General features: G+C 49.9%; 1 protein-coding gene across 6 annotated transcripts in view; it reads right to left on the reverse strand.

Moving 5' to 3' along the window:
- Nucleotides 1-11,831: 11,831 nt before the first annotated feature.
- The window catches only part of LOC142587415 (sulfotransferase ssu-1-like), a 109,022-nt gene continuing 94,525 nt past the window's right edge, over nt 11,832-26,328 (reverse strand). For all 6 annotated transcript variants that reach the window (XM_075698421.1, XM_075698420.1, XM_075698423.1 and 3 more), the window contains one exon: nt 11,832-12,112. In XM_075698421.1, the coding sequence (XP_075554536.1) occupies nt 11,879-12,112 (234 nt within the window). In that variant the 3' untranslated portion in view covers nt 11,832-11,878. The remainder of the gene's footprint in view (nt 12,113-26,328) is intronic.

Below are 26,328 nucleotides of genomic sequence, written 5' to 3' on the forward strand. Positions count from 1 at the left end.
TTCATCTGAAAAAGCTCAGTTGTAATCTGTGACTTATTAAACATCCCGCGCATAAGGTCACTGTAAATGTGCTTGCCTGTGTATTTTTTATGTCTATGCATTTTTTGTTCATAATTAGCTGGTTTATACATGCTCATATGTTTGCTGTCAGACACAAAATTCGTTTTAATGTTGGCATGAGGCCACAGAAAAAGTACCACTATACGTACGGCAACTATCTATTATGAACTTACGTTCTTCTCATCATGGTGTCCTTGCGAAAGAGAAGCCGCACGAAAAACATCCATTGTTTGTCCTCGCCGAGGCTGCCGTCTGCGGGCGCGCCGCTGTTTGGCTCATTGCGACCTTTCAGCACACGGCGGAAAGTATCCCGCAAGCACTTCCACCGAGCTTTCACGTCAGAAACTGCGTATAAAAAAATGAATATACAGCACCCACTGCAGTTCGCGCACATGCCATGATGAATGCAGCATTTGCTCTATACATGCATGCCTGCGGTTGTCACATGCAATTTCAATGCGCAATGGATCTCACTGTTTTTTTTAGCAATAACAGGGCCGCAATTTTGCAGTGGTGCTTTTTCCGGCGCTATTCTTTTTCGCGCTTGGTCAAAAGTAGTGATCAAGCAGCGCTTCACCCGCGTTTTATGAAAGGGCCAAATCAGCAGCATAGAATGCAGCAGAAGGCTTAGTAAAATTCGAAGCCAAGCACACAACGTAAACAGCGACAAAGCACAACTTACCGGTCACTCCGAGTTCTGCTGCTACACGTCGCCACGCTGCCTTGCATACGACACGGGACTTTTGATCTTTTTGCTGCAGATCCCACAGGCAGCGCTCTCGCTCAACTGCGTCTTGAGACGCTCACTGAATGCGTTCTTGTCCGCGTTCGCCATGCTCAACGTCAATGCTGCAGTACCCTCGGCCCAGGGCGGCTGTCTGCTCAGCTCAGCCCGTTTTGTATACTGAGGAGCGCGCACGTGCACAAACCGGTAGTACGTCCTTGATGTACATCCCGTTCCGGCTGCCTACTGATGGCTAGTGTAAGGATGGGGAAGTCAATCCCACCGTTCGTAACCAGTTGTCAAGATTGGGGTCGGGCATGAACTTGACGGTAGCTGGCCCATTCTGTCATCGAACTTATCCACGCTGAGGACGTTGATGAAGGGAAGAACTGCTTCTCATCGAGAACGAGGAATATGGGTTTAATTACAGAATCTACATAAGGACGTTGCAGTACATCAGTCTAGCATCGACTACGAGAAAAGGTACACTGAGCAGCCACAACACAGCGGTTTATAAACACTCGGTCCCCCCTCGATCCCAAGGTGAGGGAAACGTTCGACCAGGCACCGTAGACGAGCCGCTTCTTTGCGCGACGGCTTACACACACACACTTCCGCACAGGTTCACGGTCCCCAACCGAGGTCAGACGGTCTTCGCAGAACTCGGGGCTGACGTGAGGAACGGTGCGTGGGAAGAGGCCTCGAACTACGTTCCCTCGGGGACTCCCTTGCTCACAGCAGACCGGGTCGGCGGTGGCGTGTTCCGTCACAAAGCCTGGTTCGTCGAACTCATCTCTGCAAACCCGCGACGCAGAGTGGCCGACGCGACGTATTGTCCTTGGTACACAGTAGACTTAGTGACGCCGTTTGGCTTTGCAGAAAAAGTCGACGCCGCTGTCGCACCGGGTTGGCAAAACTTGCACCTCAGCGGGCCGTTCTTAACAGCGCCTCCATGGCCCGGAAAATCTCGACTGTCCAGCGCTGACAATCGCTGGGCAGGAAGAGAACGGCTGGTGGCCAGGGGATGATGCCTTGGCTCGCAGCGCTCAGTTGCGTAATGATGTCACCGCCGCAAAACATCCAACAAGGACAGGCAACTGCAAAACGAGCCCCACAACACGGCTCTGCGCCGAGATGACGTACCTTGGATCTCACTTTAGACCCGCTAGACTTAAAAGAAAGATAAGTGCAGAAACAAAAAATGCAGCATTTCGATATGCGAATTCTTGAAGCAATTTTGTGCTGACAAATTCAGCAATCATGGAGAGAATCCTGCTAAATGAGAGTGGATCTTCCTGGCTTAACAAAATTAACAATAGTAACCCAAAAATTTAGGCGGGACCCTTACAGGCAGAATTCAAATTAACCTGCTCAAACCATCCGCATTGCTTTGCAACTTTCCCTTCTTATATCTAACGGAGAAGTTGTACTCTTGGAGAGTGAGGCTCAATCGGAGCAAGCGGCCATTACTGTGTGACATTTGATTGAGCCACGTCAGAGGACAGTGGTCGGTCTTGAAGATGAACCTCGCTCCGTGCAAATAACACGACAACTTCTGGACGGTCCAAACTGAACGAGCGCATTCCTTCTTTGAAGCGCTGTATGCTTCCTCTCTTACAGTTAGTTTACGGCTGGCATAGAGGATAGGCTGCTCCTGGTTATCTTCGCCGACCTAAGTACCACGCCCATACCTCTGTCGCTTGGCATTGAACTATGAATTCCTTTGTGTAGTTTGGCGTGCGAAGCACAGGACGAGAAACCAATAGCGCTTTCAAACTTTCGAAAGCGTCCTCTTTGTCCTTATCTCAGTGTACGCTACTCGGTGCTTGCTCCCTTTCGGAGGGCGTCCGTTAATGGGCTTGCCATTTGCGAGTAATTCTGAATGTAATGTTGATAGTACCGCACAAGTCCCAAAAATGAACGAAGGTCTGTTTTCGTGCGCGGCTGAGAGAATTCTCCAATCGTAGCTATTTTCAGCTCGGCCGGCCGTCTCGCGCCCTGGCCGACAACATGGCCCAGATAAGTAACCTGTGGACAACCAAACCTACACTTTTCCGATTCCATCGTTAAGCCGGCTTCCCTCAACCGTGAGAACACCTGTTTGAGGTGCGATATGCGTTGTTCCCAGCTGTTCGAAAAAATTCCTACATCATCAAGATATGGCAAGGCAAACTCATGCAAGTCTGCTAGGACAATATCCATTATTTAGAGAATAAAACGGCGCGTTCTTCAGCCCGAAGCTGAGTGCGAGAGCACGAAAAGTGCCTACAGGTGAGATGAATGTGGCATAGCGGCTGGCACTTTCTGAAAGGGGAACTTGCCAGTACCCCCGCTCGAAATCTATAGTTGGAACGTACTTAGCAGCGCTAACTCTTTCAATTCGTTCCTCAATGTTGGGTATCGGGTACAGCTGATCCCTAGTGATGGCATTTAACTTCCTGTAGTCAACACACGGACGAGGGTCCGTGTTAGGGGTTTCTACCAGTATTAGCGGTGATATGTAGTCAGTCTCAGTGGGCTCAATAACTCCCAACTCTAGCATGCACTGTATCTCTGCCTTCATAATTTCTCTCTGTCTTGGAGACACCCTGTAGGGCTTTGAACTTACGGGTTCAGTTGATGTCAGCTCTATTTCATGCGTTATTAGTTCGGTTCTACCTGGCCGATCGCTGAATCTGTCGAGATATTCCCCTAACACCCCTTTTAGCTAATTTAGCTGCTCGGGTTTAAGAGCGTGCGAGCTTGCCGAATGTTTTACTACTTCTTCTAGGCCGATTTCAGAGTTGGCGGTCGCCCTATTCTCCTTAAACTTGGTACTAGTGCCATCCTGCTCTTCGATAGAACAGTTAACGACTCCGCTCCTCTATATATACGGCTTTATCAAATTGCAGTGATATATCCTCACCTCCTTCCTGCGACCGGGCCTTTTCAGAGCATAGTTAGTATTTGAAAGTTTGCGCAACACTTTAACGGGCTCGTCTCAGTGAACTTCAAGCTTGTTCTTTCTTGAAGGTTTGAGGATCATTACCTGGTCTCCGGCGTTAAACGTACGAAGCCTTACATTCTTGTCGTAATAGAATTTGGCGTTCTTTTGAGCTACTCCCATGTTCTTTTCGACTAGTTCTCAGGTGGCGCTTAGCCGTTCCAGCAGATCTAGCACGTATTCAACCACTGATGGACTCTCACCTCTTTCCTCCCACACCTCTCTTAGCATTCTCAGTGGAGAACGGATTGTCCTCCCATACACTAGTTCTGTCGAGAACCCTGTAGCCTCATGTGGAACCGTTCGCAAAGCAAACAAAGTTGCCGGCAGACAGTTCTCGCAGTCCTCCTTGTGCTCGTAACAGAGCGCACGCAAAACTCGCTTAAGCAGTGAATGCCATCTCTCTACACTCTTTGACTGACGTTGATAGACGGAACTGTGTATCAACTTTACCCCACACTTTTGCAAGAATGTGGAAGCCAGTGTGCTGTGAATACTGACCCTTGATCCGCCTTAATTTCGGCTGGAAACCCAACTCGTGCAAATACTTCAAAAGCGCGTCTACTACTTCAGTGGAGATGAGCTCTTTCAGAGGGATTGCTTCTGGAAACTTTGTAGCCGGACACAGCATGGTAAACAAGTACCTGTAACCCAATTTTGTTTTTGGTAGAGGCCCTACCGTGTCTATCACAAGTCGTCTGAAAGGTTCTCTTGTTAAGCGCACTACCTTTAGCGGAGCTTTCCATGTCTCTGCTGATTTACCCGAGCGCTGGCAGGCGTCGCATGATCTTAAAGTTTTCTACGTCTTTGAGACAGCCAGGCCAGTAGTATTCCATAAGCAATTTTCCTTTGATTTGTTTATGCCTAGATGGCCGGACCACCCATTTCCATGACAGAGACTCAAAAGGTCCTCCCTGTGCTTAGTAGGTACGACTAACTGATCTAGAATCCTACCATTTCGATCTCTGTAGTGCCGATACAACAATCCTCCTCTCTCTTGTATTGTCACGTTGCGCCTAGCAATGCCTTCTTTAGCTGTGTGGTGTAATTTAGCTAAGCTGTCATCATTCTTTTGCTCGGCTGCCAGTGACTCTCTGTCCACATGTAAGAGCTAATCAACGTTCCTTGAGGCCGGTGATAGTAACGAACCTGTTTCGCTTGCGAATGCATCAGCTGGCTCTTCCTGCCGGCATGAACTTTGACAGCTTAGTGATACGCTCTCATTGAGCTGGTTAGCTGACAGGGTTTCCTCAATCGTTTTTTCATCCCTCGAACCTAGCTCGGATTCAGTTACTGAAGTTACCTCTTTTGCTACTTCCGCTGGAGCAGCTTTTGCATTTTCAGCCGAAAGCGACGCGATTTTACGAGCTTGGCATTGCATCAATGCCTGTACTACGCCCTCTCCCAGTTTAGCCCTTTGTCACGCAGTAACTGATCAGACCGATTCGCAAAAATGTATGGGTACTGCAGTGGCAAAAATTTGGAAACGGCAGCCTAAGTCACTAGCTCCCCGAATGGTCCACTGATCTTGACTTTGTCCATGGGCAGACACACGCTGTGTTCTTCTACAACCTGTTTGATCCATGCTACTTCTCCAGTGAAGTCATCTACCGTCACGTAAGACGGATGGACAATGTCCATCGTGGCGGCACTGTCTCTTAGAACCCTGCATGGTTTGCCACTAACTTGCAGGTCGTGAAGATATGGGCTTAAAAGTTCCATATTCTCGTTTTTCATCTACGTAGGGAAAAACTACGCTAGGCTTTCCGCAGTTCACAGCGATATGACCCAGTTTGTGGCACTTATAGCAGTGGATCGGTCTAAAAGATTCGAATTTTCTTTTCTGCTCTTTTTGTACGGTTTCCCTGTTAGGTTTCTCCTCGCTCTTTTCTGAGGGTTTTTCCTCCACGTCTATAGGCTCCGATCGTCTAGCCTGCGAACCCCTTTTAAACGGAAATGGTTTCCGCGGTCCATTTCGACCGTCCCAATTACCGTCCTCGGCGTTCAGCTTTCTACGCGTTGCATACTCTTCGGCTAATTCCGCCTCCCTTTCCAGTGTTCACATTTCCTCTGTCTTGCACCCACAGCTTCACACACGGTGAAATGCTTTTGTAAAACTGCTCCAGACACATGCATTCAATGATCCTGTCTCTGCTCTCGTACGCTTCCGCCCTTTCCAGCCACTCGACTAGGTTTGCCTTTAAGCCATATGCAAACGCAGGATACCCCTCGCTATCTTTCTTGCCTGTGCGCCTAAACCTTAGCCGAAAAGCTTCGGCTGAAAGGGGGTATTTCTGCAGGAGACGCCTTAACTTTCGCATAATCATCTGCATCCTGTGCACTGAGTCAGGCGATTACTTCTGCAGCCTCGCACGGCAACATAGACAGCAACCGCTGTGGCCATGTACTCGGACCGAAGTTCATGTTCTCGCAAGTCCTTTCAATATTGCTTAGGAATAAGCCTATGGCGGTCTCGACCTCTAATGGCTTTAGTAGCCTGTCCATGCGGTATGATTCTGCCTCACTTGATCGTCCCAAAGCACCTTCACTTCCTTGAGACAACTACAAACATTTGCTTTCAAGTTGAAGTTGCATTTTTCTTAACTCGCGATCTTTATCGCGTTGCTCTCTCTCTTGTTCCTCTCTCTCCCGTTTCTCTCTTTTTTTTTCAGAAGTTCCAACCCCATTTTAATTTCTTCCTCACTGGCATGTTCGGAAATTAGCTGCAATAGTTCCGATTTTAGCATTTCCTTGCGTACATCTAGGCCCAGTTCCTAACCAACAATCAACAATTCGTCTCTCAGCAGTCTCCTTAACTCCGTGATTGCTGCTTTACTGCCTTCGTCCTGTTCGCTAAATCTACCTAGGAAAACACAGCCTAGTTAACAATCAACAATCTAGTTTCCCTACAGTTCTAGACAGAACAACCACAAAATGAAGCCTAGAGAGTTAAAGCAAGAACCAAGCACTCACCGCAGACACAGCACCACGTCCCAAAGTCCGTCTTACCGTTGTCAGCCAGTTGTGAGGACTGGTAGGTCAATCCCACCGCTCGTAACCAGTTGCCAAGATTGGAGTCGGGCATGAATTAGATGGTAGTTGGCTCATGCCGTCATCCAACTCATCCACGCTGAGGACGTTGTTGAAGGGAAGGACTGCTCCTCATCGAGAACGAGGAATATGGGTTTATTTACAGTATCTACATAAGGACGTTGCAGTTCATCAGTATAGCATGACTGCGAGAGAAAGTACACTGAGCAGCCGCACAACAGCGGTTTATAAACACTCGGTCCTCCCTCAATCCCAAGGTGAGGGAAACGTTCGACCAGGCACCGTAGACGGGCCGCCTCTTTGCGCGAGGGCTTACACACACACACTTTCGCACAGGTTCACGGTTCCCAACCGAGGTCAGGCGGTCTTCGCAGAACTCGGGGCTGACGTCAGGAACGGTGCGTGGGAAGAGGCCTCGAACTACGTTTTCTCGGGGACTCCCTTGCTCGCAGCAGACCGGATCGGCGGTGGCGTGTTCCGGAACACGCCACCGCCGATGCTTTCGGAACACGCCACCGCCGAGGCTTTGTGACGGCCGTCACAAAGCCTGGGTCGTCGGACTCATCTCTGCAATCCCGCGACACAGAGTGGCGGGCGGGACGTATTGTCCTGGGTACACAGTAGACTTAGTGACGCCGTTTGGCTTTTCAAGAAAAATCGACGCCGCTGTCGCACCTGGCTGGCAAAACTTGCAGCTCAGCAGGCCGTTCTTAACACTAGTCGCTCGTAGCACTTCCGGGCGACGAGCGACGAATTCTAGATTTGCAAAACCGAGCGATCGCGCGACAAGACCGAGCGATCTGTTCAAGCGACGGCCCGATCCGTAGCTCGAAGCGACCGCTCGTTGCTGTTGCGTACAAAATCGCGCTCATAGGGTTTAAGCTTGAGCCGTTTTACCCATCTCTATGAACAACACTTTGTAATGTGGTGAACGCCGTTTAAATCACGGATGTGGGACGTCAAAGAGGTACAAGGCAATGCTATAAAGCACTTTCCTCGTATTTGCAATTAAATCCCCACTGACCACTTTTTTCCTTCCATATCTCAATGCGATGTCTTTAACTTGCGAAGCTAGTTTGTTAAATGTCCCCAAATTGAGCGTGTTAGTACATTCTAGGTAACGCAGGAACTGCGCTTACCTACGACGCAAGAAAGGCAACGTATGGGCGCAGACCAACCCCATCTACCTGCGTCCATGGCGTCTCTTGTGCCGTCGTTTCGCGCACTTCCCAAGCGGAAGAAGACAATAAACTTTAATAAAAATATTGGTCTGGAAGTTTTTGTTGTGGTGACCTCAGGTGGGCGGCTCGAAGTCCTTTGACTCGGGCGGCATCTTCGGCTTTGCGGACGGCCCAGAGCTGGTCTTCCAGCTCCCAACTTTCTAGAGCCGCCTCCCAGCTGCGGCGACGCCGATGGAGATGGTACCCGGCGGCCCCTGCAACCGGGACGGCGTCGGGAAGCAGGGAGCCCAAGGCTTCCTGTAGGCTGGCAACGGCCGCCGTTATGGAACGTATCGCGAACGGCGGCGGTTTCAGCACCATTGTTGCTGGCACATTCCCAGAGCATGTCTCGCAGCTTTGCTTTGTGTCCCCACGCATTCCACGTATCAGTCGGGTATAATTCTGGCTAACAGTGCTGTAAGACGGCCGCGCTAGGGTAGGTGTAAGTTTGCACGTTCCTGTTTAATTTATCATGCGCTGGCGGGAATGTGCGTCTATCTGTAGTGTTGAGTGAGGTCTCTGAACGTGGACAGGCGATCGCGCCACGCCCATTGTGATACTTGTTGCTGCGTTTCTGTCGTAGTGTTCGGGCCGGCAGATCCGACGGCCCGCTCTTGGGGGCGGAGGCGTCGGCCAAATAATCTTCTGAGGCTCGGCGTGTGAGACCTCGAGCTGTGGCGTGGGCCGCCTCGTTGCCCGCGAGCGGAACGTCGGTGTGTGCCGGGGTCCAGAGGAGGAAGACAGTAGAATTCTGGCGTTACGATGGCGATGTCGAGTCGCCGTCGTCACAAATTTGGAGTGTGCGGGCTGCTTCCCACGAGACGCGGCTGCGCGCGCAGCCGCGGATTGCCGCCTGCGAGTCGCTGATAACGATCGCAGAGTTCGGCACCGCTGCAAGTGCCGCACCTGCCGCGGTGCCGCGGCTATCGCGGCTTCTTTGGCCACCTCCGTGTGTCCCGCGGTCACGTTGGCGCTCCCTAGGCGGTTACCCGTGCTGTCTACAACCACGATCGCATGTGCGCTTCTCCCTTCTCCATACCGCGCGCCGTGTACGTACACCGCATCGCTGCTGTTACCAAACTTGTTTTGCAAATCGCTTGCTCGTTTGTTGCGTCTCCGACGTGGTGCGTCGGGTGCGTCTTCTTGAGAAGAAGCGGGATGATCAGGCGGCCGCGGACCGAGGCCGCAACCGCCGTCTTTTCTCCATGCTGAGTGTGGTACGTGATGCCGAGCGGCTCGAGGATGCGTCGACCTGTTTTTGACTTGGATAATCGCTTGTATTGCGCAGCGTCGTGCGCCTCGATTAACTTGTCAAGTGAGCTGTGAAGTCCGAGCTCTACAAACTTGTGCTCGCGTTGAGTGGAACGCCGACCGTCCTCTTGAAAGCCTTTTTTATCATGCACTCGACCTTGTCTTTTTCCGACTCTATCCACTTCAGGCAGTGGGCAAAATACGTTATATGGCTTATCGCGTTCGCCTGCGCGAGACGGATCACGCAGTGTTCGCGCATACCGTTGCGTCTATTCGGGATACGACGCAAGATTCGAATCCTGTTGTCTACCGAACGACGGAGTCTTCGCACCGTCTCTCCGTTATGATCATTTGCCCAGGATTTTAATTTTGTCTATGTACGGTATCGGAGTACCGTCTGCCGATATGTTGCGTGTTTTTTAGCATTCCCGTTCCACGTCGCGCAGGGTTTTACGACCTCTCCTCATGGGTGCGAAACTGCGACTTTTTTAAGAGGAAGCTTTAGCTCAAGTGCTCCTATCTAAATACATGTAAAAGGAGAATTCGTTTTTCTCGGCAACTACTGCACCAAATTTGACGAGGTTTGTTGCATTTAAAAGACAAACTTAAAATCTAGTGACTGTTCGTTTCGAATTTTTGAGTTAGATCAATTTTTTATTAAGAATTGGCAAAAATCGGAAATTTTCAAAAAACGAAACCATCAAGTTTACAACTCTGTAACTTAACCACTAAAAATGATAATACAATTCTGTGAATTGCATCTAATAGTACATCTAAAGCGGACAAAATTGATATGTTACACATGAATATAAAAAAAATTTAATCATAGAGAAATACAACTTTTGCAAACCGTTAAATTCACGTAAGATGTAAAATGACATATTGAATTTGTCCGCTTTGAATGATCTAATGGATGCCGTTTACAGAACCGCGATATCGGTTCTTGATGCAGAGCTATGAATTTATAAACTTCGTGCTTCTATTTTTTTCAAACGGTCAAATATTTGAAAATCGTTTTAAGAGAATTCAAGCCCTAAATCGAAATTCCGCTTCCAACAGTCACTAGAATTTAACTTTCTCTTTCAAATGCGTCAAATTTCGTCAAAATCGGTCCAGGGGTTATCTCATAAAAACGTTCTTGCGTTTTACATGTATTTGAATAGGCCGCGTCGGAGTTGGGCCCGAGCTAAAGCTTCCTCTTAATAGCACACGCCTTTGCAAGGCCCCGTCAAGCAACAATTACTCAATACCTTACAAAACAGTGCATACATAAATCACTGCTTTGTGTCACGGAAACCCAACAAATGTTTCTTCTTGCGTCTGCTGAATAGTTAATGCTGTTTAATTTATCAGTTTGTGTTACTGAGATTTATGTTTGTAGAATAGCAGATTTTGAATTTTGCGGGCGAATCACTTTCGATAAAACGGAGAAATTTTCACTGTCTCTTGCAGTTCATCTTAACGGGAGTCTAGTACACTTGATGTCATGTAGGTAGAATGTGCACATCGTACAGTTCAACAAGTTTATCTACCTTCGATTCATTCATGGTGGCGGTGACAATTAAAAATTTGACGCCTGTAATCAGCATCATTACGCTGTTGGGTTCTGGTTCTGGGGTTCCTAGTTCGGACTAGGACGTCTCCCAGGGGGTCCCTTGTGCCTGTGGCCTCAGGTCCGAGTCATTGGCCACATTTTAGACGCCACCAGAGTGTCTAAAATTTGGTAGCTTGCCCGCGCATACCTGGGCGGCGCACCAAGCCGGCTAGGAGGATGCACGCCATCGTCAGCCTAAGTCACCGAGATTTACTTGTTGTAAGGAGATGAGGTGGGGAAGTTCAAGGAAACGCATTGGCTCATTTGACATATTCACACCTCGCGACTGACTGCACGAATACAGGCGCACACTCCATATTGGAGCAATTAGATGTCTGAGTGCCTGAGCACATTACATGTCAGCACGCACACAGTGACCAAGATCCGCTTTTAAGCCCTCAGTTTTTCCTGGGTTACAAAACAGTGGAATGTAATGACCTCAATCCGACCGATCGGAATTGTCGAACTGTTCGCAGCACTCCGACTATGGTACCATCACCTTGCTGGACTCGGCCTCTGGTGTTCCCCCATCGCTCCCGCATACATACGGCGTAACCGCGAGACAATTGGGAACATAGAGTCAACGCTATTCACACGGAAGACGTCGACACTGGCGCCTTGCCTCAATTTAGTGGCCTCTCCGCGACAGTAAGCTTGCAGCAGTTTGAGGAGCCTGGTGATGACGGTCGTCACCGCTTCCATAGAATGCGGCGGTTGCTACTACTTCGAAGGAAGATTCTTAGTTTACCCGTTAACAAGCAGCGCCGGACCCGTCGTCGTCTATGCGGGCGCTGCAGAAGGGGTCGCGTCCTCGGAAGCACACCAAGAATGCCTTTGCCATTCAGAGACGCTCAGAAAATACTGGGGCCTGTTTCAAGCCTTTCGAAAGTCAGTTACACTCACGAACCACACAGCTAGCTCGAGTGATTGGAAAAAAAGCAGCAGAAATAGAATGAAAAGAAAATGTTTATTACACCTGCGGGACCTGTTATACGTCATCGGGGAATATCAATGTCCTTCCACAAGTCCATGACGTCACTCCCGGCAGTCTTGATTCTGATGAGCTCCACCATGCGCTGCACCTGCACCGGGGAGAAGTGTCCTTTCCAGTCGCCTACGGTGCCCTTGCGGACAAACTCGCCGGTCATCGGCCTACGGACCAGTTCTTCCACGCTCGTGCTATTCGCTGCCACTTGGGATTCTTGGGATTTGACGCTTGCCGATTTGACCTAAAAGATGAAATATAAAGGTAATAAAACGCCCGTTCCGTTTTTTTATATTCTAATCTATCTAGAAACTTTCGTTGTGCGACTTATCATACCGATCGGCAAGAGTCGAAACTCGATATAAGTTGTACACGGATATAGCAATGTATGCGACATAACGAAGTAAGTCTAGACTCTTTCTTCATGGAAGAAATATATGCTTATTACGGATATTGGGTACCGAAGGAATTTTATACCGTGAACTTCCTGCTCTGATCTAGAGCAGTTATAAAAAAAAAAGAAACTCAAGTTGCCCTCTCATGTCCTAAACTGCGAAAATCTGATACAACAGAACTTCGATATAAACGAGTACCGACCACCGCGGATTTGAGCTTAGCGAGACAAACGACCGCGTCAGCTGTCAGCCTCTAGCACCGCTAGGCGCGAGCTCAGGCCGCAAGGGGCTACCAAGCGACGCACGCAAGAACACACTATTGTCCTGAGTTAGCGTAAACAGTTTATTGTAGCCGACGGCACCCGACACTGCACAAACGCCCGGTCCCGCGCCGGCGGGGAACCAAAGAGACCCCGCACTAAGCGCGAAAAATACAGTCAGGGGCGCCTGTAGCACGTCGCTGCGAGAGCACAGGCTCAGGCTGCGACACGCCGTTAGGAAAAATCCCCGCGGCTATGTTACTTGCTCTCGCGATAACCAATGGGCCAATTCGCGAGAGCTCGGGCATTCTCTTTCGGCTTGGGCCTTCAATAAGTGTGGCTGGGCGTGGTACGACCTCGCGCGAGCACTGGGCACCCGTTCTTCGGCTTAGCGTCGGAACAGGGTTACACGCGAGGTACGCGCTTCCCGCACGGGCAAAGGCACCGTGCGTGAGCTCAAGTCCTAGTCACGAAGGTGTCGGCGGACGAGAGGAAACAGGTACGCACCCGGCACAGTCCCAAGAAAGAAGAGACACGCTAACGCCACGAGAGTAGCCACCAGGGGCCGCTTCGTGGCGTCGTAGCTCCGCCCTCGCCACGAACTATCGCGAGTGGAGCGCCACCGCTGACGACTGGTTCGGAGCAAGGAGGGAGTGAGGCGTAGGGATCGTAGACACAGATGAAATGCGCCCGCGCAATGGCGCGTCGAGTTCCCCAAATCCCAACAAAATTTAACACGGATATAAAGAATTATTCGGTACAGCAAATGTTTCTCGCCGATATCATCCCGTAACATATATGTGCTTATTACGAATATCGGGTATAAGGAAGATATTGCATGGAACGCGATTTTTTATAGCAAGTTTCGCCTGTATCGACAAAGTTGAATCTATGTATGGCTGAAAACCGTGCACCTGAAGTATTGTCGCTACGAAAAGGATTTTTCACCTAGTTCGCATGTTTTCCACCTTCAGCTTTCAACTGTCTATTCATCACCACGTCGAGCCTTTAAAGCTTCTTGTTATAATCAACTACTTCCCAACTTTCTCTACTCAGCAAGTACATCACACCTGGTAGACTGACTATACATCCGCTGGACGCAATAATGCGTAATATACACGTTGTCCCACATAATTTGAGCCAGTTTTTTTAAATGAAAGGCACTCTGGACGCGAGTTGAACCGACTCTATAATGTTCGCACTGGCCTAGAGTTACTCAGGCCATTTTTATTTTGCCCTTAACTAACAGAATTGTTATGTTTAAGTCATGAACTATTTAAGTGTTGGCTGAAGACCCCAAGTGTGATAGGCAATAAATTCTCATTTTATTGCCTCAAGAAGCTCTCAAGAAACCTCTCAATAAATTGTTTCCAACATGTAATATCTCGCGTGGCGCTTTCTTCCGCGTTCCAAAGAAATCCCGCGAAATATGAAAAAATACCATCTGACGGAGCGATTCCGTACTGTTATTTTGCATGCGATGTATGAATAAGGTCGGCTGCAACGAGACTAGCGCGCGACAGGGCGTTGTCTCTGGTGTAGGTATCTGGGCGCGCGGCTTTTATCGCATGACTGCGCAAATGCGCGCTGCTGGCCGAGCGGTGCCGAAGCGATAAAGCGTCTAAAGAAACGAAACAGAACTAGAGCATAACTTTATTTTTTTCATGCTTGAAATGGGCAAGAGCTGGCAGCCTTCCAACAGAGTGTAATGGGGTTGGATGGGGAGGCGGTGTTAGGGCCCTAATGATTTTCCAGTGACCTTCAATCCGAAAAGCGCACTTTGAATGTAATGCGTGTTCGAAGAGGTCTGCTGCTATGCACATTTGGTATCTCATAGGCACATTTCCCGAGGCGTTTTTGATCATGGTATCAGGTATGGAGTAGCAGATTTGCGTTATTTTTTCTTTTAGGTTCTCTGATGTTGTGATTGGTGTCCAGTATACTTAATCCTTGACGTAGTCCCAGTGCAAGAAATCGAGAAGAGTTAAATCTCGCCACCGTGCCGGCAAAGCAATGGGCCCATGCCATCCAATACACTGCGGCGAGAATAGTTCATGCAGCCATCTCCAAACTTTGCTGTGGCCGTGCGCAGAAGCATCATCATACTGATACCAAATATCCTTGATCCTAGCCAATGGAACTTCGCACAGAAAATCCTCAAGGTACTCAAAGCGCCATCAAGTATGTCGCTGATGTATCTTTCGCCTGTAAGCGTGTTACAAAAAAACACGAGTTCTATTATAGTGCCACCATTAATTCGACACCACACATTAACCGACCCCTGAGTGAGCGTTGTGGATGTCCCCGTGGGCATCAGGTGAGAAGGTGGCTTCATCGGTCCACAGTATTTTGTTGATAAAGTCTGGGTCCTCTTCCGTCTTGATTGTAATCCAGTTTCCAAACTCCGTTCGATTTTGGAAATCGCGGGGCTCCAACATCTGGTGCAGCTGCACGTGGTACGGATGAAGTTGCCTCTTCTTAAGTACTCTCCTCACTGAGGACTTTGACACTCCAGCGTCAGCACCCACACTACGAACACTTGCTTGTGGATCTGAAGAAAACTGACAGAATATCTGTCTCCATGTCCTCGCCCAGGATTGAAGATTTATGTCGTTTCTTTGTAGAAGTCCCCGTCTGTCTCAGCGTTTGATATGCAGGCACAATCGTCATTGATCTCGGACGCGTACCTGGATGCCAGCGTTGAAATTGCTGAACTGCGCGCCTTCTGCATCCACTTGACGCACCTAGAGCCAAAACCATATCCGCTTTTTCCTCATTGCATTAAGCCATATTTGCTAGTCAACGTTGGTCCCAGCCAAATAGTATTGCTGTGGAGAACACGCGGCGGGCGCTTGAGGAGCACTTAATATATTGAAGTTCGCTGGTATTGCTTCAACCGAGGAACATAAGGTGTGATCTACAACCGGTAAACTGGAACAGCCTGCGGGCGTACTCTCTCAGGGGCTGACGCGCCCGTCACGGTGCATAAGTGTGAAGTCAGACGCGTCCACCCGATACTGCGACCACGAAGCGATGCGCATGTGCGACGTGCGAGATCAAAAAAGAACGTCTGGTGGACTGTAAGTGTGAGAAGAAGAGCAGGCAGGGCCAGTACAAAAAGAGTCATCGTCTAAAGAAGACACGCATATTCTTCCTTGAATATAGCCAAGGTTTTGTTTTATTTTACCATTACTTAGTTTTGCCCCGTGTAATTTATCCGCTGTTATTTGAGCCCTAACGTTTAAAGTTGTAGCATCATCGTTCAATTCGAAAACTACTACAAGGTCATTTGTGTAAAAAGGCACTATTGTAGTAGCCGTCATCACCTTCCATCGTTCCCACGCGCTTCGTTCTTTCCTTCTTTCTAACAGAATCAAAATGCTGCTGTCGTCTTTCCTTTTTCGTGGCTTTAGACGCTTTATTGCTTCGACAACGCTTGGTCAGCCTCATGCATTCGCACGGTCATACCATAAGAGCCGCATACCCAGATACCTACGCCAGGCAAAGCGCCCTGTTGTGTGCCAGTCTCGCTGCAGCCGACCTTGTTCATAACATCGCACGTTTGAGAGCAGCGCAATAACAATGCGCAAGCGCCCCGTCACGTGGTATTTTTTCATATTATGCAGGCTTTCTTTGGAACGCGGAAAACAGGACCACGTGAGATATATCGTGTTGTAAACAATTTATTGAGAGGTTTCTCAAGGTGCTCTACAACTTTGCGTATCACACTTGGGGTCTGCAGCCAATGCTTAAAAAGTTTATTAAATAAACATAACTAAACCCTTAGTTAACGGGAAACTAAAGATAGCCTGAGTAACTGCAGTAACTAACTCGTGCAGTGCCAACATGCATTCGCTTCAACTCGCGTCCGGAGTGCCTTTCATTTTTAATACTTTCGCTCAAATTATGTGGGGCAACCTGTATATATTTGCTGCATTGCCGCAGAGAAATGTTTAAATAATTATTGGCGTCTGTACTTATGCTTTTCTCGGATACTGCATTTCAGCCACATCACACACCAAAAAGCGCCTGCCGCACAAAACGCGCCTGCGTGGTTGGGACTTATTGGAATGTTATAGCAATCCAATCCATTGTGTGTTGTCACCGAAGCTTGTGTAGTCTGATTATATGCGTGACAAGAAATGGGTAATACGTTCTGGGAGACACGCAGGCACCAGCGATTACTTAGGAAGCTTCGATGACTCATGTATAAAAGCCGACGCGCTTCACCAGCAGATAAGATTTTCGGCGATCTTCGACAGTGTTCGCCGCTATCGTAGTGCTTTTTCCGGGCACAGGTTCGCCGAATAAAGAGTTAGTTTTGCTATTTACACTTTTGCGACACAGTTCTTCACCATCCCTACCGGGTGATATCTGGTGGAGGTGCTTTGCGTTCATGTGCCGGACGCTCCCGACAAGCCGTGATCCAAGCCTGGACCACGAAAACAACACCAACGTCATCCAGATCGAACCATCGAGTAAGCCGCAGGTTACAACACCTGATCCCGGAACGCGGACTTCTACCTGAGACAACCAAGAAGATCGTGCCCAGTCAATTACCCCAACAGCCGCAGCACCATCATGCTGCAAGAGCCCAAGGAACCACCCACTTTCCGTGGATCATTATTTCCCGGATAAGTGGCTGGAAAAACATGAAAGGGCAATTGAAACTCTAACGCTAAGCTGCGAAAAGTGTTCTTCACCTTATAAGACGGCGCCAGGACGTGGTTTTGAGAACCGGGAATCGACTCCAACCACATGGGACCTGTTCCGCAACGGTTTCCTGCCGACGTTCACGAGCATCCTGCGCCAAGAGCGAGCCCAAGCTTTGCGAAACCCGCACGCAGCTGCCGAAAGAGAACATCGCGATCTTTACGAAGGACATGGCTCGCCTCTTCCGACACGCCGGCCCCGACATGTCAGAGCAGAAAAAAAAAGTTCGCCTCCTTCAACAGGTTTGTAGCAAGAGCTTCTCGCCGGAGTGATACGTAATCCGCTTAAGACCGTTGCTGAATTTATTTCCGAGACAACTATTGAGAAGACGCTCGATATGCGGGAAAGGCACTATAATCACTGACCGCTGACCGCAAGCTACACCGGCGTTCAAGCACTCGGCAGCAACGACCTACGGGAGACAATCAGAGCGGTCGTTCGCGAGGGACTGCAGAAGCTCTTTCCGAGGTCACAGCTTCAAGTGGCCTCGCAGGCCGACATCGTGAAAGAAGATTTTCAGCGATCACTTGGAGTTCCTGAGGTCCAACCGCAATCCCCGCAGGCCCAGCCGGAAGTGATAACCTATACCTCGCCGTCGCCCGCCGCCAAGATCCCCCTCCACGACCGCGCCAGGGCCCCGTAAAGCCACAATGCCCTCACCTACCGTCGCCCTGCGCAGTTATCCGAGGAAGAGGGATATTCGGTGCGCCCCCTGCCACCGCCCGCTCTGCTATCACTGCGGCCATGGAGGAAAGAAGCAAAATAGCAGAGGCCCTGCCGCAAATGCGGCCATGTCGGTGTACCATCTGCCTTTGCGCCTCCAATCAGCTTGCCGAAGCAGATAGGCACGAGTTTTGAACTTGCATTGCTACGAGCCGCCGGAAGTGTTTGCTGCCGACGCACGTAAGAAGAAAGCTCCGAAACTTCCATATCAGTTTTAGCGAAGCAGACATGCCATTGTGCTTTTCCGTGGCACGTTGAAGAAGGCGACGATGACCCGCGCCGTCATTACTTGGGTGTGTCCGTTGCTGGCTGACACTCGCATTCATACACAATAAACACTGATCAAGCATACACACCACACTCCAAAGTCAGCTGATTTGGTGAGTAGATGCGCTGCGAGGCAGACATGGGCCGAAAGAAACTTATCTCACTTTTCAGCGGCCTAGAGCAGCAGCGAGAGCTTCAGGAGCGTGGTTGCTATGGCAACATTGACGTTTGGGGTTCCAGTCCCAGTGCTCATTTACGGAAAACAGCACGTGACTTGTTCCACACTTTCTTCAACAGGTCCGTGCTAGCCGGAGTCTCTCCTACGCTTTCCCTCTTTCATGACTGCGGCGAATCCGGCCATATCTACCGCCGATGCTCATACCGGGACTTGAGACTGCGAGGGTTCGCCGTCAATGCAACGCGCCCACAACAAGGTGAACGGTCATGTGATATTGCCGACTACATTGTCGTAACGCAGTGGAGTCCTACATGTCCATCCCGTTCGCTGTCACCAGGACGATACCTTTCGTCAAAGCGCCGAGCATACACTGCAACAGCCCGCGGGGCCAATCCGTCAGCGCACATCCGGAAAACTAAAAGCAGCAACCGATGGAGCTGCAGTTGCTGTTCGTCGAATTGACGACGATCCTCCGCCGCCGACGAAGACGCCAAATAAACTACCTAGACGAGATTTAAACGAGACGCCGCCACCCCCACAAAGCCTAGAAGCAACGAATACGTCGACGAAAGAAACCTGACAACACAAGTTTCCAATCGCAGATCGGCTCGACGCAGCCATTATCCGACGCCACGAACAAACTCCAACGCGCAAACAACCACCGACCTCGCCGTGCTTCTCAACGGCCACGCAGTCACCGCCTTAGTGGACAGAGGAACCGAATACTCCGTCATGACTGGACCCATCGCCGACCAGCTGAGGAAAGTCAAGACTGCATCGGAAGGCCCTCAAATTCGGAGCGCTAGAGGACACCTAATAATGCCGACTGGTATCTGCACGGCAAGAATTACCGTTCATGACCAGACCTACTCTGCCACCTTCGTTATCCTCCAACACTGTTGACGAGACGTCATTCTCGGCATGGACTCCCTGAACCAACACGGCGCAATCATCGACCTGAAGTCAAAATCTATAACGCTGTCCTAAGGTCAAAAGATACCATCACAAAGTCCTCGCAGTCACTATGCCTTGTGTAAGCTCGAATATCAAGTCAGCATCCCGCCTCGCTCCAGCATTGTCATTTCCGTCGGCACCGGAACACCGCCAGACAAAGAAGGCGTCACTGAGTCCCACGAAGGTCTAGTGCTCGATCGTAAAATCTGCGTCGCACGACGGATCACTTGACTGCACGAAGGAAAAACGAAAGTGATGCTGAAAAACTTCAGCTAGGAGTTCAAGCACATCAACAAGGGCACAACAATCGCGTACATTGAGTAAACTGTGGAAACCAGCAATGCGTTTGTCCTCTCAGATTCTGTCGCATCTACCTCGACGACTGTATTTCCCGAACAGGGCTTGGACATGAATTCAAACCTCCCCATAGCAAGCATTAATAGCTCAGCGGTCTTCTCCGACGATACAAAGGCTGCTTTTCGACGTCATTGAGGATTCGACAAACACCAGTTGCAAAGCATCGCATAGTAACCGAAGAGTGCGCTCGATCACTTCACCAGAGCGCGCACCGAGTGTGGACGCAAGAACGCGAAGCTGTAAGGCACCCAGTCGACGAAATACTGCGCGACGACATGGTTCAGCCGTCGAGAAGCCCGCGGGCATCTCCTGTAGTTTTGGTGAATAAACAGGATGGAACCCTACATTTCTGCCTCGATTATCGTCGACAGATCACGAAGAAGGACGCATACCCCCCTCATACATATAGTCGACGCATAGGATCAGCTCTGTAACGCCCAATAATTATCTTCAATGGATCTCAAGAATGGCTACTGGCAAACAGAAGTCCATGAAAAAGAACGCAAGACCGCCTTCATCACGCCATACGGCCTGTACGAGTTCAAGGTCATGCCATTCGGCTGTGCTCGGCGTCTGCCAGGTTCCAGCGCGCGACGGAAACGACATTAGTAGCATTGAAGTCGGAAACCTGTCTTGTTTACTTAGATGACATCGTCGTCTTCGCCGGGAATTTCAACGATCGCCTAAGGCAGCTTGAAACAGTTTAGAGGCCATCAAGTCATCCGGGCTGACCCTGAAGCTGGAAAAGTGCCGTTTCCCTTACGAAGAAGTTCTGTTCCTAGGGCACGTAATCAGCAAGTCTGGAGTCCCTCCCGACGCACAGAATACAAGTGCCATCACTAAGTTCCCGTGGGTGGTAGACAAGAAGGCAGTGCGTATATTCCTTGGCCTATGCGCCTATTACAGGCGCTTCATAGAGGCTTTCCAAGGATTGTGGTGCCATTAACCCATCTCAGAAAATATGACGTCGACTTTACATGAGAAACACAGCAGGAAGGCACATTTCAGGAGCTGAAACTACGGCTGCTGTCACCACCAGTGCTTTCACACTTCGACGAAGAAGCCGAGATGGAAATCCACGCCGACGCAACTATCGCTGGCTTCGGTGCCCTGCTTGTTTAAAGGAAGGGTGGTATTGAAAGCGTAATAGCTTACGCTAGCCGGTCCCTGTCGAAAGCGGAAAGGAACAATTTTACGACGGAGAAAGAAAGCCCCATTATTATTTGGGCTACGGCGTAATTTTGACCTTACATACAGGGTGTCCCAGCTAATTTTACCCCGAATTTAATAATATTCCAATGGCACGTAGCTGTACAGAACCAAGGTAATGTTGTTTGCCATCGCTTGGAGATACTCAAATTGTTTTTTCATTCCATACCTCAGCCAGGTAAGGCGCCGAGCATCGACAATCTAAGGCCAATCTCCCTGACGTCGTGTGTTGGGAAGATGGCCGAGCACGCCATGCTTAACCGCCTCACTGACCATCTCGAGTCTAACGAATGCTATACACACAACATGATTGGCTTTCGGTCGGGGCTTTCGACTCAGGAGGCCATGAGACTGATCAAGCACCAGATCATTAATTCTAACTCCGCCGACACTAAGGCGATTCTCGGCTTGGATCTGGAAAAGTCTTTTGACAACATATCGCACGCCTTTATTCTCAAGAGCCTGACAGAGTGTAACGTCGGCAAACGGGCGTACAATTTCGTGCGCTCCTTCCTTTCCTCGAGGGGCACTAGACTCAAGATTGACGAGTTTTTGACCCACGAAATTCAGCTTGGGCCAAAGGGAACACCTCAGGGTGTGGTGATCTCCCCGACGCTGTTCAACATCTCCGTCATCAACCTGTCGAGGGCCTTGAACAAAATCCCGAACATTAACAACACGATCTACGCGGATGACATCACCATCTGGTGCTCCAGCGGATGTGAGGGTCAGGTCGAGGGTGCTTTGCAAGAGGCCATCGATGTGACGGAGCGGTAGCTTATCCCCACCGGGCTAAGGTGCTCACCCGCTAAATCCGAGTTCTTGCTCTACAAGAAGAGGCCCAGAGGCGGTTCTCACCGGTCCTGGAAGCCAGCAACAGAGAGCCAGATTACGTTATTCACCGGTAAGGGCTCCCCAGTACTGCCGGTAGGCACTATCAGGGTCCTAGGAATGTTTATCGAGTCGAACAGGGCCAATGGAGCCGCCCTCAAACGAATTTATTCCAAGACCGAAAGCAACCTCGGCCTGATCCGAAGAATCGCCAACAGGTACCGCGGAATCAGGGAAGACAATCTGATCCGGATTATCCACGTCTTCGTGCCTTATTCAGGGGCTATGCACAACTGGCTCGTATCGGAGCGCAACAAGATCAATGCCCTAATCAGAAGAGTCTTCAAGCTTGCCCTCGGCCTTCCCACCCGAACGCACACAAAAGACCTCCTCAATTTGGGAATTCACAACACGTTCGAAGAAATCGTTGAAGCCCAAGAATTTTCCCAGTTTATCAGAATCTCCGGTACCCCAGCGGGCCGAGCCATACTCGGCAAGCTGGGACGTAACCCCACGGTCGTCAGTCTCGATGCTGTGAAGCTGCCCAACGACGTAAGATCCAAGATTTACATACACCGGATGCCACGCAATATGCATCCCACCTACAACGATGGACGACGACGAGCCAGGGGTAAAGCTCTGCTCGCCAGTGCCCGCTTGAACAAGGACCAAACATGCTTCGTAGACGCTGCTTCGTACGTTCAAGAAAAGGCCTTCTCCTCAGAGGTTATCGACTGTGATTCTAAAATCCTTAGCTGCGCTATCATCCACACTTCTAATTCCAGCGTTGCAGAGCAGGTTGCTGTTGAATTGACGGCCAGTGTACATGACACGATTTATTTCGATTCCAAGGCCGCTGCTAGGGCCTTCCAGGTGGGAATGGTGGCTCCACAGGGCCTACGCATTATCCAAAGTGCTAAAGACATGAACCATCACTCTTTGGCCTGGTTCCCTGCGCACCTTGGAACCATTGAGGGTGCCTCGATCAACCCCAAAGAGGAGGCGCACTCGGCTCCTCCTTGCCGGCCGTTTCAGGAAATAGGAATGGATCTTTTGGGACCCTTTCCGACGTCAACATCCGGGAAGAAGTGGATCACCGTGGCAACGAGATCGAAAAGGGAAACGAAAGCTCTGCCGAAGGGTAATGCAGCCAAAGTGGCGAAATTCTTCGCCGATAGTATCCTGCTGAGGCATGGTGCCCCGGAAGTCCTCATCACCGGCAGGGGAATGGTCTTTACTGTAGAGCTGACCTAAGCCATTAAGAGACTCAGAACGGCTAGTTGGTTAATGGCTTAATGGAGCACGGTTATAACGTCGTTTTTTGAGTACAGTACACATGAAGAATGCAGAGACGACGGTTGAAGTTAGGCGGCTATCTTCTGCGATTTCTTTCTGTGTCCTGTCCTCAAAACGCGTCTTTATAACCATTTTACCCAAGCCATTCTGCAGTAAAGCCAGACAAGCCACAGGAGGACAACTGCATACCGACTCCAGACGAACGGTCTTATGGAGCGGCTTGACGAGACCCTAGCCGAGATGTTTGCAATGTACGTCGACGTCGAGCACCAGAAGGGGGATGCTGTCCTGCTCTACGCAACCTTCGCTTATAACACAGCAGTGCATGAAACAACGCAAATCACGCGGTTCAAGCTGGCTTACGGCAGTTACCCGACGACGACTCTCAGCGCCATGCTTCCACACGTCACGGACGAAGACAATCTCCACGTCGCCGCCCATCTCTTGCGCGCCGAAGCAGCGCGACAACTCGCCCCGCATGCGTATCAAGAACCAGTACAAGACCGACAGCCGGCAGTACAATCTTCGACAACGCGAGGTGGAATACCAGCTCTGCGACCGTGTATGGGCCTAGACTCCAATACGCCGACGACGACTTAGGGAGAAACTGTTACGATGTTATTTCGGACCCTACAATATCATCCGACTTATTGGCGCGCTGGACTATGTGTTTCTGCCAGGCGGCATTTCACAATCACAGTGGCGCAGCGCACGAACTGAAATCTTGCACATGGTCCGCCTTAAGCCTTTCTACGCCCGCTGACGAACTTACGGACTTTGCTTCTTTGTTGTTGTTCTTTTCTCTTGTATTCGTGACTGTTTCTTCCGCTTTGGTGTTTGCAGCATCGGGACGACGTTTTTTGAGAGGGACACATCGACACGTGTACTTGAAGTGAAGTGAAAAAACTGTATACATTTCTCAGGGACTTCATTTCACCCACATCACACACCTTCAACTTATCGCTAGGCGCAAGACGCGCCTGCATAGACGGACCTTCCTGGAATGTTATCAATGGTTCTATACGTTGTCTGTTGTCACCGAAGCTTGCGTAATCTGATTATATTGTAGCGGTACAACGTAGACAGAACACAGGGAGCCGTTCTTCAAGAATAACAGGACAACCTGCTCAAAAACCAACAGAGCAGAGACACGTCTTCTTCGTCATTGCCCAATCTCACTGATCCACTAGACGGAGTCCGTAAATTCCCCCATCGTCGTCATCGTCGTCGTCTGCATAGAATACACTCGTCATTTGTCCCTCCCTACGAGAGCATCGCACCAAGGCTAGACCAGAAATGTCACTTGCAGAAGTAAAGGCCGCTAGCATAGTTATTCGCTCACGCCCGGCTTCATGCAGACAACGTGCACAAGTTCAGGACGGTGTGTGCAGCGCCGTGTACAGTTGGGACTATCGGGAACGACCTCGTATGTGACATCACTGAGTAGCCGCAACACTCTATATGATCTGAAGTATCGCCTCAACAGTTTCTCGGAGATGCCTCGTTTCCGTATGGTGTCCAAACCCAAACTCTGTCGCCGGCTTCATAAGTCACTATTCTACGGTGAAGATCATAACGGCCTGCGTCGTAGTCTTGCTGCTGGCAGATCCGCAAGCGCGCGAGCTGCCGAGCCTCTTCTGCGCGCTGCGTAAACACATCAGTGTCCGTATCAGTATTGTCAAAGTCGTGTGGAAGCATCGCATCCATCAACGTTCGTACATACCGTCCGTGAACGAGGGCGAACGGAGTCATGTGCGTCGTCTCTTGTTTCGCCGTGTTATAGGCAAAAGTGAAATAAGGTAGGATATCATCCCGAATTTTATGCTCAACATCCACGTACATTGATAGCATGTCTTCAATGGTTTTATTTAGGCGCTCTGTTAATCCATTGGTTTGTGCATGGTAGGCGATTAACTTCCGGTGAGCCGTTCCACTTAGTAGCAAGACATGATCTAAAAGTGCTGCCATGAATGCGGTTCCTCGGTCTGTTATTACGACGGTTGGTGCGCCGTGTCGTAACACGACATGCTTAATGCAAAAGCGCGCCACCTCGGGTTCTGTGCTTCTCTGGATTGCCTTTGTTTCAGCGTAACGTGTGAGATAGTCGGTTGCTACGATAACAAAGCGATTGCCTGCAGTAGAAGTAGGAAGTGGGCCCACAGTATTCATTCCGATTTGATCAAATAGTCTTCGAGAAACCTGGACCGGTTGTATGAGGCCGGCTGGTTTCGTCGGAGCCGACTTGCGCCTCTGGCAGTCGAGACAAGTGTAAACGTGATGTTTCACGGCGGTGGTAAGTCTCGGCCAGCGGTACCTTCGCTGCACTATGGCGAATGTTCGCGTGTAGCCTAAGTGGCCAGACATCACCTCGTTCTGGCAGGCTTGAAGTACTTCCGTACGAAGAGCTGCAGGAATCACGAGCAGATAGGGGGACCCGGTCGAAAAGAAACAGACAAAAGTTCTTTACAAAAGAAAAGTTTCTTTTGTAAAGAACTTTGGCCCCTAAACAAAGCGATAACAGCCCACTTGCGAAAACTAAGCGGTTTCGCCGATCTTCCCTCTAAGTAATCGATTAGTTCAAGCAGCTCAGGGCCGTCCCATTGTTGCGCGATTGCGGATGTGTCCAGAAGAAAAAGAAATCCTGAGTCTTTTACGGGCGGCGCAGGCGACTCTATCGGCGATCGAGTCAGGCAGTCAGCATCCGTATGTCATTTACCCGACTTGTACATGACAGTCATGTCAAACTCTTGCAGCCTTAGGCTCCAACGCGCCAGTCGTCCAGAATTATCTTTAAGGTTTGTCAACCAACATAGTGAATGGTGGTCGCTGATAACTTTCAAGTGGCGGCCATACAAATATGGGCGAAATTCATAACCGCCCATACCACGGCGCGGCATTCTTTCTCAGTTGTGGAGTAACTAAGTTAGCCTCTGTGCGTGAGAGTGTTCTACTTGGATAGGCAAGCACTCTTTCTGTGTCCTCCGGCCTCTGCACAAAAAAAACCAGCTCCCAAGCCAACATTGCTTGCATCAGTGTAGAGCAATGTAGAAGCGGTCTGACCAAGTGAGCAATCACTGGAGGCGTCTGGAGACGTTGCCGCAAGTCGTTGAATGCACCTTGCTCTTCGTTGCTCCGTAGAAATACAACGTCATCTCTCGCTAGGCGAGTTAACGACGACGCAGTGGGAGCAAACTCTGCAATAAACCACCGGTAATAAGCACAGAGGCTGAGGAAGCGCCGGACAGCCTTCATTTCGAATGGTGCGGGAAACTGTGCG

Source organism: Dermacentor variabilis, chromosome 7 (assembly GCF_050947875.1).
Source record: "Dermacentor variabilis isolate Ectoservices chromosome 7, ASM5094787v1, whole genome shotgun sequence".
Lineage (NCBI taxonomy): Eukaryota > Metazoa > Arthropoda > Arachnida > Ixodida > Ixodidae > Dermacentor > Dermacentor variabilis.